The sequence below is a fragment of the Myotis davidii genome, unplaced genomic scaffold, assembly GCF_000327345.1.
Source record: "Myotis davidii unplaced genomic scaffold, ASM32734v1 scaffold448, whole genome shotgun sequence".
Classification (NCBI taxonomy): Eukaryota; Metazoa; Chordata; class Mammalia; order Chiroptera; family Vespertilionidae; genus Myotis; species Myotis davidii.
The window spans coordinates 872,442-888,226 of record NW_006383009.1 but is presented as its reverse complement, the minus strand read 5'-3'; the positions used below and the strand labels follow the sequence as shown (position 1 = coordinate 888,226).

The following is a 15,785-nucleotide window of genomic DNA, read 5'->3' as shown; positions in this document are numbered from 1 at the left end:
GGAAGGCGGTGTGGGGGGCATGGGAGCAGCAGGGGAGGGTAAAAGCAAACCCATCTGCACCCTCCACATGGTGTAGTCTAGGTGGGGACAGGAGCATTAATCAATAATCACACAAATACACAACCATCTCAACTCAGGTGTGCCTGTCTTTATTCTGTTTTACACTCCACAGGTCATAAGCCCATGCCAATGGGTGGTCGGCAAACTCATTAACAGAGCCAAATATCAACAGTATAACGATTGAAATTTCTTTTGAGAGCCAAATTTTTTAAACTTAAACTATATAGGTAGGTACATTGTAATTAACTTAATTAGGGTACTCCTAAGGCTTATGGCCCGGAGTGCTTCCTGTTTATTTCCTTGCGCCCGGGCTCCCAGCTCCCAGCTCTCCGGGCCCGAGGGCTCCGTCACCCAGCAGCTTCTTCCTCCCGGCCCCGGGTCCCCTCCTCCAGCCTCTGCCTCCCCCGACCCCTGCCGACACACACTCCTCACTTCCTGCGCCCTGGGCTTTAGAAGAGCTGCCCTTCCCCGCCGCGGAGAGGCCCTGGCCCTCGCCCTAGCCTTGGAGCAGCTTTGGGGAGGCCCTGGCCCTCGCCCTGGCCTTGGAGCAGCTGGGGAGGCCCCCTGGCCCTCGCCCTGGCCTTGGAGCAGCTTTGGGGGGGCCCTGGCCCTCGCCCTGGCCTTGGAGCAGCTTTGGGGGGGCCCTGGCCCTCGCCCTGGCCTTGGAGCAGCTTTGGGGGGGCCCTGACCCTGGAGCAGCCTTCTGCAGGTTTCCAGCATGTAGTGTATCTCACATTGCCCTGGCCTTGAGTCCTTGAGTCCGGGGAAGCCAGCCACGGTGGGGCCTGGGCAGCAGCCCTGTGGGGAAGACTGTATTGCTGTCTTACGTTCCACCAGAGTTTGTGTTTTTGCTATTTTCTGTTGGGGGTGGAGGCTGGTGAGAGGCAGCCCACTTCGTCAGTAAGATAAAGTTCAGTGTAGATGGGGAAGGCGGAGGCCCTGTCTTACAGTCACCCTGGCCAAGAACCTGTCTGTAAAGTTAACAATTCCTTTGTGTCGGCACAAACCCTCTCCTAGTGACCAGTTCAGTGTATCGGATTTTCTCAGGAGAAACAACCTTGGATTCCACTCGCTTCCTCCCCAACACGCCCCTCCTCCTCAACTCAGAGATTGTTATGAATGAGAATGGCCTCAGCCTTAAGCAAACTTGCGAAGTGAAAGGTTCCGGCTTCTTCCCTACCTGCCCCAGCCTGGCCCTCCCAGATGTCCAGGGGCCTCAGGACACCCCACCGGGGAGGGGTTCCATATCCTCTCTCCTTCCTCTCCTCCCTGACCCCAGTCAAGACAGCTGTCGTCTCAGAAAGTGACCTGACAAACTACTTCATACCTCTCAAGGACAGCTCCATGCAGAGAGGCAGGCAGACAAGACCTTCGCCCTAGGAAGTCAATTTCTAATGCCTCCAAGCGCCGGAATTTCAGTGCCAGAGGCTGGAGGAAATATTGGTGGTCAAGGGAGATACTTTTAGGCAGCTGGTCTTAGGCCCCTCCGTGTACAGGCCATACCCTAGAAGTTTAACTGACCCTGTGTGGTCATCGGGAGAGATGGGAACCCCCCTTTTCCCTGCACCCCCACATCTTGCACATAGGTCTTCCCCTGGCCTGGGTCATCAGGTTAAGACCCCAGGAAGTTGCTTAACTCCTTGGTAAAGAGGGGGCATGCTGCTCTTTCCTGCCCTCTTCTGACAAAAAACAGAGTAGCAACCCTTATCTTGAAAAAGAAATTTAGAATGGTTTCTTTGGTCTGGAGTTAGAGTAGCTAACAATAGTCTCAGGTAAAGAGTACCCCCCTGCTTTCTTCCCTCTACTGGTCTGTTTTGGCTAATCTGCATTCTCCTATTCCTACTTCTCTTACTGGATTAGTTAGTTAAGCCAGTGCAAGGTTTTCAGAAACTATGAATGACTTTGGAGGTTCAATGAGCCCCCATTACAAACTTGTGAAATAATTGCAGTGTTGTTCAAGGGTCAGAGGCATTCCAAGAGACAAGGAACTATGTACGGAACAGGGTCTTAAGGCGCTTGCTGAGCTAGTTAGTAAGTATTAATGAGTAGCCACTCTGTGCCCCTGACCCCCAGGATGCTATTAGTCTAGTAGAGAGATGACTGCTAACCCAGTGATAATAGAACGTGGTAAGATGTGGTCATACACCGTGCGTTTGGAACGACTGTGGGAGATGTCACTCTAGTAAGGGCTGTGAACCCCACAACTAATTTTTTAATATATTTTTATTGATTTTTTACAGAGAGAAAGGGAGAGGGATAAAGAGTTAGAAACATCGATGAGAGAGAAACATCGATCAGCTGCCTCCTGCACACCCACTACTGGGGATATGCCTGCAACCAAGGTACATGCCCCTTGACTAGAAACGAACCTGGGACCTTTCAGTCCGCAGGCCGACGCTCTCTCCACTGAGCCAAACGGGCTAGGGCCCCACAGCTAATTTTAAAAGAAGACAAGACGGGGCAGCCAAGGCCTCAGCTTCAGTGTCACTGCTTCCTCTCCCTGTCGTAGTGGTCTTCAAAGTGTTCTTCTTGCCTTTGTTTCCTACACACAACTGGCAGGTGACTCTTCCTAAAATACTGCTCTGAAGCTGTCACGGCCCTGCTCCCCATTGCCTGCAAATGTATATATCTCCAGACTTCTTGGCTTGGCATTCAAGGCTCCGAAACCTCATCAGTCCATCCTTGCCCCAGACACACTTTGCAGAGAACCTTCTGCAGGAAATGTCTTTCCTTCATCTCTGTCGAAATCTCATGCAGTTCTTCCAGTTTTAGTTCCCGCGTCACCTCAGCCTTCTCTGTTCCAGCCTGTTGGAGGCGACTCCTCTTTCCCACCGTTCCTGTGTGCTCATCTCACACTGCATCCTGCAGTTGAGCGACTCAGTGTGGTTTTATATCCTCTTCTCCTTGGTGGCACTGGACCTGAGACATCCTTGTCTTGCCGGTGACAGGTAGCATGGTGTTGTGTATGTAGCAGGAACTGGAGATACTTCCTGAATCAATTAGGGAGGAGATAGGGAGCTCTGTGGTGCAGTAAAGCATGAGGTTAGAGCAGCCGTGGGCAAACTACGGCCCGCGGGCCGGATCCGGCCCGTTGGAAATGAATAAAACTATTGAAAAAAAAAGACCGTACCCTTTTATGTAATGATGTTTACTTTGAATTTATATTAGTTCACACAAACACTCCATCCATGCTTTTGTTCCGGCCCTCCGGTCCAGTTTAAGAACCCATTGTGGCCCTCGAGTCAAAAAGTTTGCCCACCCCTGGGCTAGAGGGTGATGCATCCAGGAACCCAGCGAGGGCTTTGTGGAGCTGGTCCTTGGACCCCAGACTGGGGTCTGTTAGGGTCTGGCTGAGGAGTGGCCTGAGCAAAGATTCAGAGTAGAAATGAGCACCTTTGCAGAGGGACCACCTGATTATGTGTTTTCACTCTGCGAACATTTACTCTGCAAGGAAAGAGAAGAAATGCCCTTTGGGGGCAGTTTTCAGGGCAAGTGGTTGTTACTACAGGACCAGCCAGGCCTTAGAGATGGCGAGAGCACCGGGAAGGGGGAGGCGTAGGGCTTGCTCACAGCAGAGTCAGGGGCCCCCATGGCCAATAGGAGGAGCTGGAGGAGGCGTGGAGGGGAGCAGAGCTAGCTAAGGAAGAGCCAGGGCTGCACAAGCCGATCTTGGACAGAAGCCGCAGGTACTGTAGAAGTGAGTCACTTTCTTCACATTGGGCTACTGTCGCCCATCTGGCGGAACCGAGCCCGTGTGGCCTTGAACACAGCTTTCCGCAGACCCTCCTGAAAACGTCATCTTTCACGTGTGTTTCAGCTGTGTTGTTCTGCTTTTGTTGATTTGGGGGGGGGGGGTGCTCCCGTTTTCCTCTGCGTACCTCTGTTGTAGGATAACCATGTTGTGCGGAAATGATCTGTTTCTCTGATGTTTCCACCAGCGTTCTTCGCTCCTCTGAGCCAAGGACTGTGGAATCATGACCTGTGGCAGGGACACAGTGATTCCAGCAGGGAGCGGGGTCTGGGAGTGACGCCACGACGTGGTTGGCCACAGTTCGGATGTGTCCTGGAGGAAACATGTTACCATTCCTTTTGAGAACCCACGATCACAGGGCCTCCCCCAGTCCTAGCACTGGCCCGGCACTTAGTAGATAGTGGAATGTCCATTCCTGGGAGTGTGCGTGGCGGCGGAGCCGCTGATCACACAGGTTATGTCTCTGCTCTCTCCGCAGTGGGAGCCCACCATCGACCTTCTGGAGGCGTTTGTGGAGCACTGGAAGGGCATCACGCACTATTACATCGAGAGCACAGGTGAGAGGAACTGGGAGGAAAGGATGGGCAGAGGCACCAGGCAGCTCAGAGGTGCAGGTGCCCCGGGGAAGGGACAGCTGCTGCCCAGGAGTTCAGAGTTCTGACTTTCTGCGAGGGAGCTGTGGGAGGTGGGAGTGGGAAGGAGGAGGATGGGGCTCTCGCGGGCCTACTCTGCAAGGCAGAGCTGAGCTCCACGTGCCCCATCTTCCAGCCGGGGCATCCAGGCCTTCAGCCTTCAAGTGCCTGTGTTCAGGGCTGACTGACTGAAAACGAAATCGAACAGCCCTAGACATTTTGGCTCAGTGGGTAGAGCAGACTGAAGGGTTGCAGGTTCGATTCCAGTCAAGGACATGTACCTCAATCCTGGGCCCTGGTTGGGTCCCATGTGGGAGGCAACCAAGCAATGTGTCTCTCTCACATTGATATTTCTCTCTGTCTCACCCCCTCCCTTCCACTCTCTCTAAAAATTAATGGAAAAATATCCTCAAGTGAGGACTAACAAAAAAAGAAAGAAAGAAAGAAAGAAAGGAAGGAAGGAAGGAAGGAAGGAAGGAAGGAAGGAAGGAAGGAAGGAAGGAAAGAAAGAAATTGAACAAATTTCTCTTTTCCCTGAGCCAACTTGGAGGGGTCAGAGGAGAACAAAAACCAAAGCATATAATACCAGGTCCTTCTCCCCACGCTGACACACCAGGGAACCAAAGCCTAGGGCAGTGATGGCAAACCTTTTGAGCTCGGCATGTCAGCATTTTGAAAAACCCTAACTTAACTCTGGTGCCGTGTCACATATAGAAAATTTTTTTTGGGGGGGGGGGTTCTTTCTTTTTATTAAGGCATAATTAACATACAACATTATATTCGTTTCAATTTTACAACATAATGAGTCAACATTTGTAAATATTGCAAAATGATCGGCACAATAAGTCTAGTTAACATCTGTTGCCATACATAATTACAAATTATTTTTTCCTGTGCTGATAAGAACCTTGATTGGTGTAGAGGTTGCCCTTAAAACTTCCCATTGTTCTAGAAATTTTTTGATATTTGCAACCATAGTAAAACAAAGACTTATATTTTTGATATTTATTTTACGTATTTAAATGCCATTTAACAAAGAAAAATCAACCAAAAAAATGAGTTCGCGTGTCATAGGTTCGCCATCACTGGCCTAGGGCATCTGGGCCCATCAGGCTCGCTCACTGGGAGATGGAGTCTGATTGGTTGCTTTGTAGCCAGTGTGCTGGCGTTGGTGGATGCTCACTGACTGCCGTGTAAACCTGTCCTGCACCCCTAGCCTTCCCCTCCTGGAGCTCAGATTGGGATTTGACTCCAGCTTACACCGTCCTAAAGGCTTTATTTCCGGCCTGAGCTAGCCCAGGAGATGAGAAAGTAGCCTGGGACTGTCTGAGGGACCCCCGAAGCCTCTGTTAGAGCAGGTTCCTCGGGCTTGCACTGTGGACATTTGGACTGGGTCAGTCTTTGCTGTGGGGCTGTGGGAATGACTGTAGTATATTTAGCCCCAACTCTAGCCATCAGAGGCCAGTACCCTCCCTTTGTATGTGACAACCAAAACTGTCTCTCCGGACATTAACAAATGCCCCCTGGGGGACAGCACATGCCCCCAGGTGAGAACAACAACTTTAGACTGACCCTCTCTTTTTTTTCATTGAAATATAATCGACATATAACATTATATTAGTTTCAGTTGTATAACATATTGATTCCAAATATGGGTAGATTGTGAAATGGTCACAGTAAGTCTCACTAATATCCATCACCATGTGTAGTTATTTTTTTCTTGTGATGAGAACTTTTACAATCATAGCAACTTTCAATTATACAATACGGTGCTGTTACCTATAGCCACCACTCTACGTTACACACCTAGGACTGATTTTATAACTGCACGTTTGTACCTTTTAGTCTAAAGACCTCTTGACACAGAGCCACAGCTCACCAGAGAGCAGTAAGGGATCCAGAGCCGACTCAGATCCATCCGGGGCTTTGCCTGGGCCCAACATTAATTTCCAGAACAGTCCCTATAACCAGAGGCACAGGAGTGGATGAGGCAGCTGCCTTGCTCAAGAGCCTGTGCTTTCAAGGAAAGCTAGGGGGTGCTCCAGGGCCAAGGTACCAAAACTTTCTCTTAAAAACCACCCCGGCCTCTGCAGCTCTAAGACAGCCACACTAACCAGCTTCTCCATCGGGCCTCTCTGTGGTGCCGCAGGTTCGAGTTTGAACCCAAGGTCGTGCACAGATTTCTTTTTCCGGCTTTTTTAAAAATAAGTTTTTATGATATTTAGAGAGAGAGGAAGGGAGACAGATAGAGAGATGGAAACGTTGATGAGAGAGAAGCATTGGTCGGCTGCCTCCTGCGCACCCCTCCTGGGGATCAAGCCGGCAGCCCAGGCACGTGCCCTGACCAGGGATTGAACCAGTGACCTTTTGGTTCCTGGGTCGATGCTTAACCACTGAGCAATACCGGCCAGGTATCTTATTTCTGCTTTTTAAAAAGTAGAGTATTGCCTTCTGTGAGTATAAGAGACAAACAGGCCCCAGATAACCTGTTGGGAAGCTGCTAGGGGACAGATTCTGAATTATATGACAGAGACCCCTGGGCCCATGGCTTCTCACTCAGGCCCAGAGCTGCCTGCAGCCCTGGCAACGATCCTCGGTCAGCCCCAGGGTTTGGACAAAACTGATGCTCTTCCCTTGGATAAAGAGCGGGGCATGCACACCTTCTCAGAGTTGAATCCTGGGCCTCATTCTAGAAGGTCTTTTGTGTGTTTGTGTGTGTGTGTGTTTTAATATGTCTTTTTATTGATTTCAGGGAGAGGAAGGGAGAAGGAGAGAGAGATTGAAACATCAATTATGAGAGAGAATCATTGACAGCTCGGGCATTTGCTCTAACGGGGAATCGAACCGTGACCTCCTGGTTCATGGGTCACGCTCAGCCACTGAGCCACACCGGCCGGGTTCTTTTGTGTTTTTAAATTTGGAGGCATGAACTGTGAACGTCCACTTCCTGTGGCCTTTATTGGGAGCAGACTGTTCACTTGGCCTCTCCTGCCCTCAGCCAACCCCATCCCCAGGCCCCTTGGACTGGACCCCGTAGAGCCAGAGTGCTCATCTCCCCTCTCACCCTTTTCCCTGAACCTCGAGCAGATGAAAGCACCCCGGTCAAGAAGACGGATATCCCCTGGCGGCTGAAGCAGATGCTGGACATCCTGGTGCACGAGGAGAGGCAGCAGGCGGCGGGCGAGGCCGGGCCCTGCCTCGAGTACCTGCTGCAGCACAAGATCCTGGAGACCCTGTGCACGCTGGGCAAGGCCGAGGTGCGGACCCGGAGCCTTCCGTCCCATCCCCGTCCTGGTGCCAGGCTCTTCCTCCGGTGCTCCTCCAGCCCGGACCCCGGGCACGGCCGGCTCAGGGCACAGCCACCACCGCCCCGCTCACTGCTGGGTGCCGTGGAGGTTGAGGAGAGGAGGCTCCCTCTTATTCAGTCAGCCTTCGCTCAGCAAAGATGTGCTTAGGACCAGCGTGTGTCAGGGGACGCGGCAGTGATTAGGACAGAGGAGCCCACTGTGTGCTCAGTGATGACAAGGCTGTGGAGAAAAATGGAGTGGGAAGGGGACGGGCAGCGCAGAGGGGGCCGGTTCCGACAGGGAAGGCGGCTGGCAGAGAAGGTGCCCTCCAGGCAGTAGGGAGGGGGCAGTGCTCGGAGGGCACAGCTCCCTCTCCTGACCGGCCCTCTGCCTGCCCCTCAGTACCCCCCCGGCATGCGGCAGCAGGTGTTCCAGTTCTTCAGCAAGGTTCTGGCCCAGGTCCAGCACCCTCTCCTGCATTACCTCAACGTCCACAGGCCTGTGCAGGTGAGGGGCCGGGAAGCCAAGGGCTGTCTGGGGGTGCAGCCCCCTCTCTTCCCTGCCACCCATTCCCCTCTGTTTCTATCCTACTCCCCTTCCAGAAACTTCTCCGGCTTGGGGGCGCTCCCGGATCCCTCACAGAGAAGGAGGAGGTGCAGTTTACCACCGTCCTCTGCTCCAAGATCCAGCAGGACCCAGCCCTGCTCACCTACATCCTGGAAGTGAGTGTCTCCAGCAAACAGAAGTGGAGCGGCCCAGACCCCATCTCACAGAGGCACTCGGGGTGCCTCCCCTTCCGCTCCATGCCGAGCCCCTGACAGTTAGCACGTCTGCGTTCCCAAGGGGCAGCGTGGGGAGTGGTCTCCACCAGGCCTGGCCTCACCGAGCCTCCTTTGCAGGGTAAAAAAACTGTCGCTCAGAAGAAAGCATCCCAGGAATCCACAGCCCTGCCTAGAGAGACGGCCAGTATCGAGGACCAGGACCACCCCCACTGCAAGGCTCCTGACGGGGACGGGGCCTTGACCGCCCAGCTGCCTGTTGAGCCCCAGGAGCCCGATGAGGGGATCGGGGAGAGCAACCTAATCACCTCCCTGGTTGGCTTGTGCAAGAGCAAGGTGCTGGACCGGGTGCATGCTGGGAGGAGACAGGGGGACTCAGCTCAGGTGCATGCCCTGAAGTTGTGTCCCTGTCCCCTAGAAAGGTCGTGTGGCTCTGAAGGCCCAGGAGAACTTGCTGCTCCTCGTTAGCGTGGCTCCCCAGGCAGCCGCCACCTACCTGGTGCGGAGCAGCCCTTGCTGCCCTGCGATTGTGAAGCACCTTTGCCAGCTGTACCAGTCCTTGCCCACCTTTCTGGACCCTGCAGACATTGCTGCTTTAGAGGGCATCACCTGGAGGTAGGCAGGTGGCCAGGGAAGGGGGGCTGCATCTGCAGTGGCTGGAAGCCCTGCCTGTCTTCTGGTAGCCGGTTCCTCTTGTTTTCCAGGAGGGATGGGGACCCTGGCTGGCACCTCCTTCCCAAGGTTACAGCCCGCCCTAAGGGCTTTCTCACCCACAGAGAAACATCACTTTTGCTTCTACCCACAGAGCTCCCTGTGGAACTGACCACCCTACCCTGTGCCCCGGCCCACCTCCCCACCTGCAAGAGAGGTTCCAGGGCAGAGAGAGAAAGGGCCCAGCTCCCTCTGGAACGGCTGGGGCAGGCCTCACAGCCTCCCTCGCTCTCCCGCAGGTTACCCAGTGCCCCGTCTGATGAGGGTAACTTCCCGGGCAAAGAGGCCCTGGCTGCCTTTCTGGGCTGGTTCGATTACTGTGACCACCTCATCATGGAGGCGCACGCGGTGAGTCAGGCTGCTGTCATCTCTGTCTCCTGGAGAACTGAGGGCTCTGCTGTTGTGTTGGATGCTGTGCAAGGACAGTTATTTTCGGTGGAAACGTGTTTAAGACGTGCTCTTTGGTGCCCAGGTGGTTGCGGATGCCTTGGCAAAGGCTGTGGCTGAGAAGTTATTCATGGAGATCCTGCAGCCGCAGCTCCTACATGTGTAAGTCTATGTCCAGGCCCCTCAGATGTGGACATAGTGTGGATCGAACCGCCCACCCCGTCTGCCCCTTCCTGTCCCTACAGCCAGGGACCTCCTTAGCCAGCGTCCCATGAGTCTGTGGGCTCCTTCGGTTCATTTAGGACAGTACACACACACACACACACACACACACGTGGCTGAGAGCCACTGTGGGCTAGCAAAGGCCTACGCCCTGGGACTCAATGACCTCAGGAGGGTGGGAGTGAGCAGAGAGACACCAGCTGGCGATGTAAGGAAACCAGGAAGGGTTCCCCCATCCTCCCACTCAGCCCCTCCCTGTCCCTCTGGCCTCCCCTCCCTGCCTGGTTCAGTGTTCTGTCCACATAGGTCTGAGCAGAGCGTCCTGACCTCCACGGCCCTGCTGACGGCCCTGCTGCGTCAGCTCCGCTCCCCTGCGCTGCTTGGAGAGGCCGTGGCCTTCCTCCTGGGCTCGGAGCAGCGGCCGGCAGCCCCCGAGGACAGCCCCTGCACCCCGTGCGCTCACCTCATCAGGCACTGCGACCACCTCTCTGATGAGGTGAGGTGGAAGCCCTGGTCTCCACGCGCTCCCGCCCCACCCCTGCCAAAGGGATTCCTGAGGTCTCCCACTTTCACTAGTGGTCCAGGTGGTTCTGCCTTTGAGACGTTGAACCCCTCCCCACCAAAAAGAAACAGTGATGGTAGCCAGCCGGCTCTTGTCACACGGTAGCTGTCTGTGATCACATACTTTCTATTCTGCACACCGCTTTTCCATTCATGGGACATTTTTCAGGCTACTGGCCACTCTGAGGTGGATGAGGCCAGGACTCCATTTTTCGGACATAGAAACCGAGGCACAGAAAAGCCCATTTCCTTGACTATCATTGCAAATCAAATTAATAATAGAACCAAGACCAGCCAGACTTCTGATTCCCAGGCCACCACCCATCCACTCCCCCCAAAACCTGCCAGGGAGGTGGGGATCCCCTTCTAGGGGTACTTTTCTTGTCTGGGTGAGCCGACTCCAGGCACTCCCGGAAGCTGGGGCAGGAAGGGGCATCCTGCTGACCCCTTCTTGCCCCAGATTAGCATCGCCACGCTGCGGCTGTTTGAGGAGCTGCTCCAGAAGCCCCACGAACAGATCATCCGCAGCCTGGTCCTGTGCCACCTCGAGGGCCGCCTGTACGCGGCCCGGGGTTCCCAGGAGCCCGAGAGCTACGAAGACAATCTGTAAGTGAGACCCTGCACCCCCGGGAGGTCCCGGCCCCACCCCAGCCCCACACTCGTTCTTTTGTTGGTTCCTCGGTGCCATGCATGTGTACCCTGGCCACAGAGACCTAGAGGAGGATCCCTACTTCACAGACGGCCTCCTCGATGCCGGCTTCCAGCACTCGGCCAAGCCCCATCCAGCCCCCGCCACCAACTCAGATGGCAAAACGGCGGTAACTGAGATCGTCAACAGGTAGGGGGCAGGTCAGGAAGTCTGAGCCACGTGGGTTTGCTCCGTCTTTGGCCATACCCCTGAGGGGCGCAGCCCGGGAGGGGATGTCCCTCCCCTCCAGGAGGAGACGGAGCAGGGTGAGCGTGGCACCAGGAGGGCCCCCCCACACCGAGGGTCCTGTCTCTCAGCTTCCTCTGCTTGGTTCCCGAGGAGGCCAAGACCTCCGCCTACCTGGAGGAGACCGGATATGACACTTATGTCCACGATGCCTACGGACTGGTGAGTGTGGAGGCCTCTGCCAGTGCCCACTCCTTGCCCCTCAAAGATTTCTCCCTCTGTAAGCTCCTCCAGGGCACTTCCAGCTCCAGCCAAGAGCCCTGAGTCCACCTTCCTGTGTGGCCCCTGTGTGCCGGGGCCTCCTGACCACGGGCCTCCTCTCAACTCTCCCTCCTGCTCCAGTTCCAGGAGTGCAGCTCCCGCGTCAGTCCCTGGGGCTGGCCCCTGGCTCTCACCCCTCTGGACCCCCACGAGCCGGAGCGGCCTTTCTTTGAGGGGCACTTCCTCCGAATGCTGTTTGACCGCATGTCCCGGATTTTGGAACAGGTAGCCAACAGGCCTGGGCCTCAGCCAGAGGGTGGGGCCCACAGTGGCACCCCAGGTGGGTGCCTCTGGAATCCTTGGGAAGAGCAGGGCTTGGCCACGGGGGTCGAGTCGTCTTCGGTTCTTCAGCTCCATGCCCCCCCCGCCCCTTTCCCCAGGCGGGAAGCCCCGTCTCGCCTCTGCTCCACACGCCCTAACACGTTCTGGCCCTCAGCCCCAGGGATCCATGACACACACACATCATGTGAGCCTCCCACCCCCGCACACGTTCACACCGGCCAGGCGCCTTTCTGGGGGAGTGCAGAAATGCTCACCACCCCCTGACAGCCATTGGTTTGCCCACCATGTTCCCTGCAGCCATACAGCCTGAACCTGCAAGTGACCTCAGTCCTGTCCCGGCTCGCCCTCTTCCCTCACCCCCTTATCCATGAGTACCTCCTGGACCCCTACATCAGCCTGGCCCCTGGCTGCAGGAGCCTGTTCTCTGTGCTTGTCCGGGTAAGGACGCCTGGCAGTGTGTCAGTGCTGGGCAGGAATGGAGGGGACAGGACAGGGGCTTGGGAGCTGAAGATGTGGGGACCCTAGTCAGTGCCAGGGGAAAGCACAGGTACCACCCTGCCATGGTGCAGCAGAGCCATGGGACCTTGCTTGAGTGTCACCGGTCCCCACCTCAGTCCTCTTGTTCCTGCTCTAGGTAATTGGGGACTTGATGCAGAGAATTCAGAGGGTACCCCAGTTCCCAGGCAAACTGCTCCTGGTGCGCAAGCAGCTGATGGGTCATATTCCTGGGGAGCAGTAAGTAACCAAGAGAAGTGGGTGCCTGGGGCAGAGCTCTGGGTGGGAGGGCGGGTCCTTCAGGGTCAGGGGGGCAGCCCATGCCTTGGCGCAGAGAGCCCGTTGCTGAGCTCTGTTCTCACTCAGGGGTCTGCCACTGGGTTATGCCTTAGGGACCCTGGGAGGCCACACTGGGGGCACACCCACTGCCTTCCAGCCATGACTCTGTGCTCTCCCCTCAGGCTGGACCACCAGACCCTTCTCCAGGGAGTGGTGGTACTGGAGGAATTCTGCAAGGAACTGGCTGCCATTGCTTTTGTCAAGTTCCCCCCACAGGGTCCTCACCTGCACCTCCCCCCACCCCTGGAAGGGCACGTCTGAGCCAGGAGCATGACGGGAGGGAAGGCTCCTGTCTCACCTCTGCCCGGAGCTGCCTCCCCTCCCGCCTGGCACAGCCGCCGCCACCCTTCTCCCGGGGCAGGGGCTTGGCTCTGTCTCCTCTGTATCCAGGGGCCTCTGCCTCTGTGGAGGCCTAGGCTTCGGCTCCCAGTTCACCTCAAGGAGACCTTGCCTTGTTGGCTACGCTAGGCTGGGCTTCAGGAAGTGGGTCGCCAAGGTACCAGAGCCAAGGAGTAAAAGAGGGGGCCTCCCGGGCAGCATGGTGTCTTCCCAGGGGAGCTGGGTGATGGCCAGGTGAGCGTCGGGACCCAGACCCTCCTGTGTTCTGGGACTGTCACCTCTCTCCACAGGCCATGTGTGGCTGAGGCCAAGACCTGTGATTCAATCCCAGTGGGCACACAGGGTGTGAGCTGACAGCTGCAAGGGCTGGTCAGGACTGTAGGTCAGACAGATGAGGGCATGGGAGCCCAGACTCTGTCACACTAGGTACCATAGATTCTGCTAAGACTTGACATTTTTTTTCTCCTGGCTTCTTGACTTAACCCTGGTGGAAGGGGCAGTGGATGGCAGGGGTAGCCCATTCTTCTTGCCTGGCCCTCCCGGAGACTGTTGCAAAATCCCCAACTGCCTCATGGCAAATGGCCAAAGCTTGCTCCGCGCCCAGGCGGGGGCAGCTGCTAATGAGAACCTTGATGCAACTCCACCAGGGCGGGAGAGGGCCTGGGGAGCCGGGGACTGGTGCCAGGCTCCAGCTCCAGCTGGTTTCTCTGGCGCCTTCTGAACCCGTCTCAGCAGGTCCACAACACCTGGGCAGAGGGGCTCGAGACCGGGGGAGGCCAGGCCCAGCCCACAGTGTTCTCGATGGAATGCCCTTCCAGGGGAGCGAGGGAGCTCAGGGTACAGATGAGGCCAGGATGCCCACCTGACTGCAGGCCCCAAGGCCTGGCAGGGAGGGGCTGGGGCACAGGCTGCAGTCCTGGCGTTCTCCCTGCATGCCCTCTGAGGCTGGGGCTGCCACCCCACCCGGCCCGAATCTGTCTCGACCTGCGGGAACACACAGGCGGCGCCAGGCATTACCTCACAGCAGGACTGCAGTTGCTGGCTTTGCTCCTGGGCAAGGAGGAGCAGGCCAGAGCCCCTTTTGCTTCCTTTTCCTGCCCATGCCGCTTCGGGAAGCCAGCTGCGGGTTGCCAAGAGGTGACATGAAAGAGGAGGAAACTCAGTGACCTCTACCTCTCCCGCATTCCTCCACGCTGGGGAGGACTGACCTGCTCTGCTGAAGGACACCGGGCGTGTGCATGCGTGCGTTGTGCACGCGTGGGTGTGGGAGTGGGATGGGAGCAAGCTCAGTGGGCAGACTGGGTCTGGACTCTTGGATTCTGAAAAGGTTCAAGCATCCAGGAGTCACACTCACTCCCCTCCTCGATGCACTTTGGCATTCTCGTGGTGTACCCCCCCGACACCACGGCAATAAATGGTGTGGTTGCGTGGACACAGCTGGCCTGTTCTTCTCCACCCTTCGTGTCTTTTCTGCCGAGGGCTCCACTGCTAATTTGGGCCCATCTTCCTCTCCAAGGAAGACGAATTAAGTTCCTTTTTCAGCATTGGAGTGGAGGGGTTGGCGGTAAACAGTTGACAGGCTCTGGCAGGGCAACTCTGGCGTTCCTCAGCGCCTGCCAGGAACAGCGGCTCTTGGCCAGGCAACACTGTTTCTGCTCAGTTTGCCCACAACTGAGGGCTGGCCAGCCTCAGAGACACCCTGGGGGAGTGGGCCATCTGTGTACACGTCTCATGCTAGGTGCTTAGGTTGAGAGCTATAGGACTGCTTTTGTGGTGAACAGTGGGCCTGCTGGTTTAAAAACCTTGTCCCTAAATGTACGTGCGTGAAGCCTCTGAGGGAGTCACCAAGAATGCGCCAGGGCAGGGCAAGCTCAAGACCGACAGGGTTCTCACCTCAGCGCGTTAGAATCACTTGGGTGGCTTTTTAGAACACCAATGCCCCAGCCCGACCCTCCGTGAGATAAATCGGTGCCTCTGGGCTGGCCCAGAGTTGTTCTTTTTTGAGAGTTAGAAACATCGATGAGAGAGAAACATCGATCAGCTGCCTCCTGCACATCTCCTACAACCCAGGTACATGCCCCTGACCGGAACCGAACCCGGGACCCTTCAGTCCGCATGGCGACGCTCTATCCACTGAGCCAAACCGGTTTTGGCCAGAGTTGTTCTTAAAGCTCTCCAGGTGATTCGAATGGGCACCCACGGCTGGAAACTACCATAGGCTAAATAATGGGCGCAGCCCTAGCCAGTTTGGCCCGGTGGATAGAGCCAGGGTCCCAGGTTCAATTCTGGCCAACGGCACATGCCTGGGTTGTGGGCTCGATCGCCAGTAGGAGACGTGCAGGAGGCAGCCAATCAATGATTCTCTTATTGATTGTTTCTATCTCTCCCTCTTCCTCTCTGAAATCAATAAAGAAATATATATTTTTAAAAATATCACTGCCCTTTGACGTGAATATGGACTGGTGGGTCCCTCAGACACACAGAAGTGAGAGGGAGTGGAAGGGTTCTGCTGCATCTTAGGAGGTATTTATCCTCAGATGGACAGGAGGACTCCTACCACAGACAGCCCCACGGGCCAGAAAGAAAGACAAGATGGTGGCCAAGAGAGGCAGGCAGCAGCCGGGGGCCCTCGGGTCCCCTGGTCCCTCATGCAGGGCCAGAGTATAGCTACTTCAGCAGGGAAGCCCAACCAAGTGTTTCCCAGCTTGGAATCAGAGATCTAGACTTCAGAGGCAGTGAGGAACA

At 55.9% G+C, this 15,785-nt stretch overlaps 1 protein-coding gene across 3 annotated transcripts; it reads left to right on the top strand.

Moving 5' to 3' along the window:
• The first annotated feature begins 3,907 nt into the window (after positions 1–3,907).
• Positions 3,908–14,476, top strand: FAM160B2 (family with sequence similarity 160 member B2). Of its 3 annotated transcripts, XM_015557761.1 has the most exons (17): positions 3,909–4,368; positions 7,531–7,700; positions 8,133–8,237; positions 8,333–8,452; positions 8,630–8,845; positions 8,928–9,124; positions 9,315–9,377; positions 9,460–9,568; positions 9,693–9,769; positions 10,136–10,325; positions 10,851–10,996; positions 11,100–11,228; positions 11,396–11,486; positions 11,667–11,810; positions 12,165–12,305; positions 12,502–12,602; positions 12,824–14,476. In XM_015557761.1, exons 1-17 carry the CDS (start codon positions 4,269–4,271, stop codon positions 12,960–12,962), a joined length of 2,238 nt encoding a protein of 745 aa, XP_015413247.1. In that variant the 5' UTR covers positions 3,909–4,268; the 3' UTR covers positions 12,963–14,476. The 3 variants fall into 3 exon arrangements, with proteins under 3 accessions (XP_015413248.1, XP_015413247.1, XP_006778362.1); XM_015557762.1 differs by lacking the exon at positions 12,165–12,305 and having other exon boundaries at positions 3,908–4,368; XM_006778299.2 differs by lacking the exon at positions 9,315–9,377 and having other exon boundaries at positions 3,910–4,368.
• The last annotated feature ends 1,309 nt before the right edge of the window (positions 14,477–15,785 follow it).

Coding starts and splice junctions, on each gene's coding strand:
- FAM160B2 (XM_015557761.1), top strand. CDS start 4,269: ATGTCTCTGCTCTCTCCGCAGTGGGAGCCCACCATCGACCTTCTGGAG. Junction 9,125..9,314: donor TTAGAGGGCATCACCTGGAG/GTAGGCAGGTGG, acceptor TTCTACCCACAG/AGCTCCCTGTGGAACTGACC. Junction 11,487..11,666: donor TCCACGATGCCTACGGACTG/GTGAGTGTGGAG, acceptor CTCCTGCTCCAG/TTCCAGGAGTGCAGCTCCCG.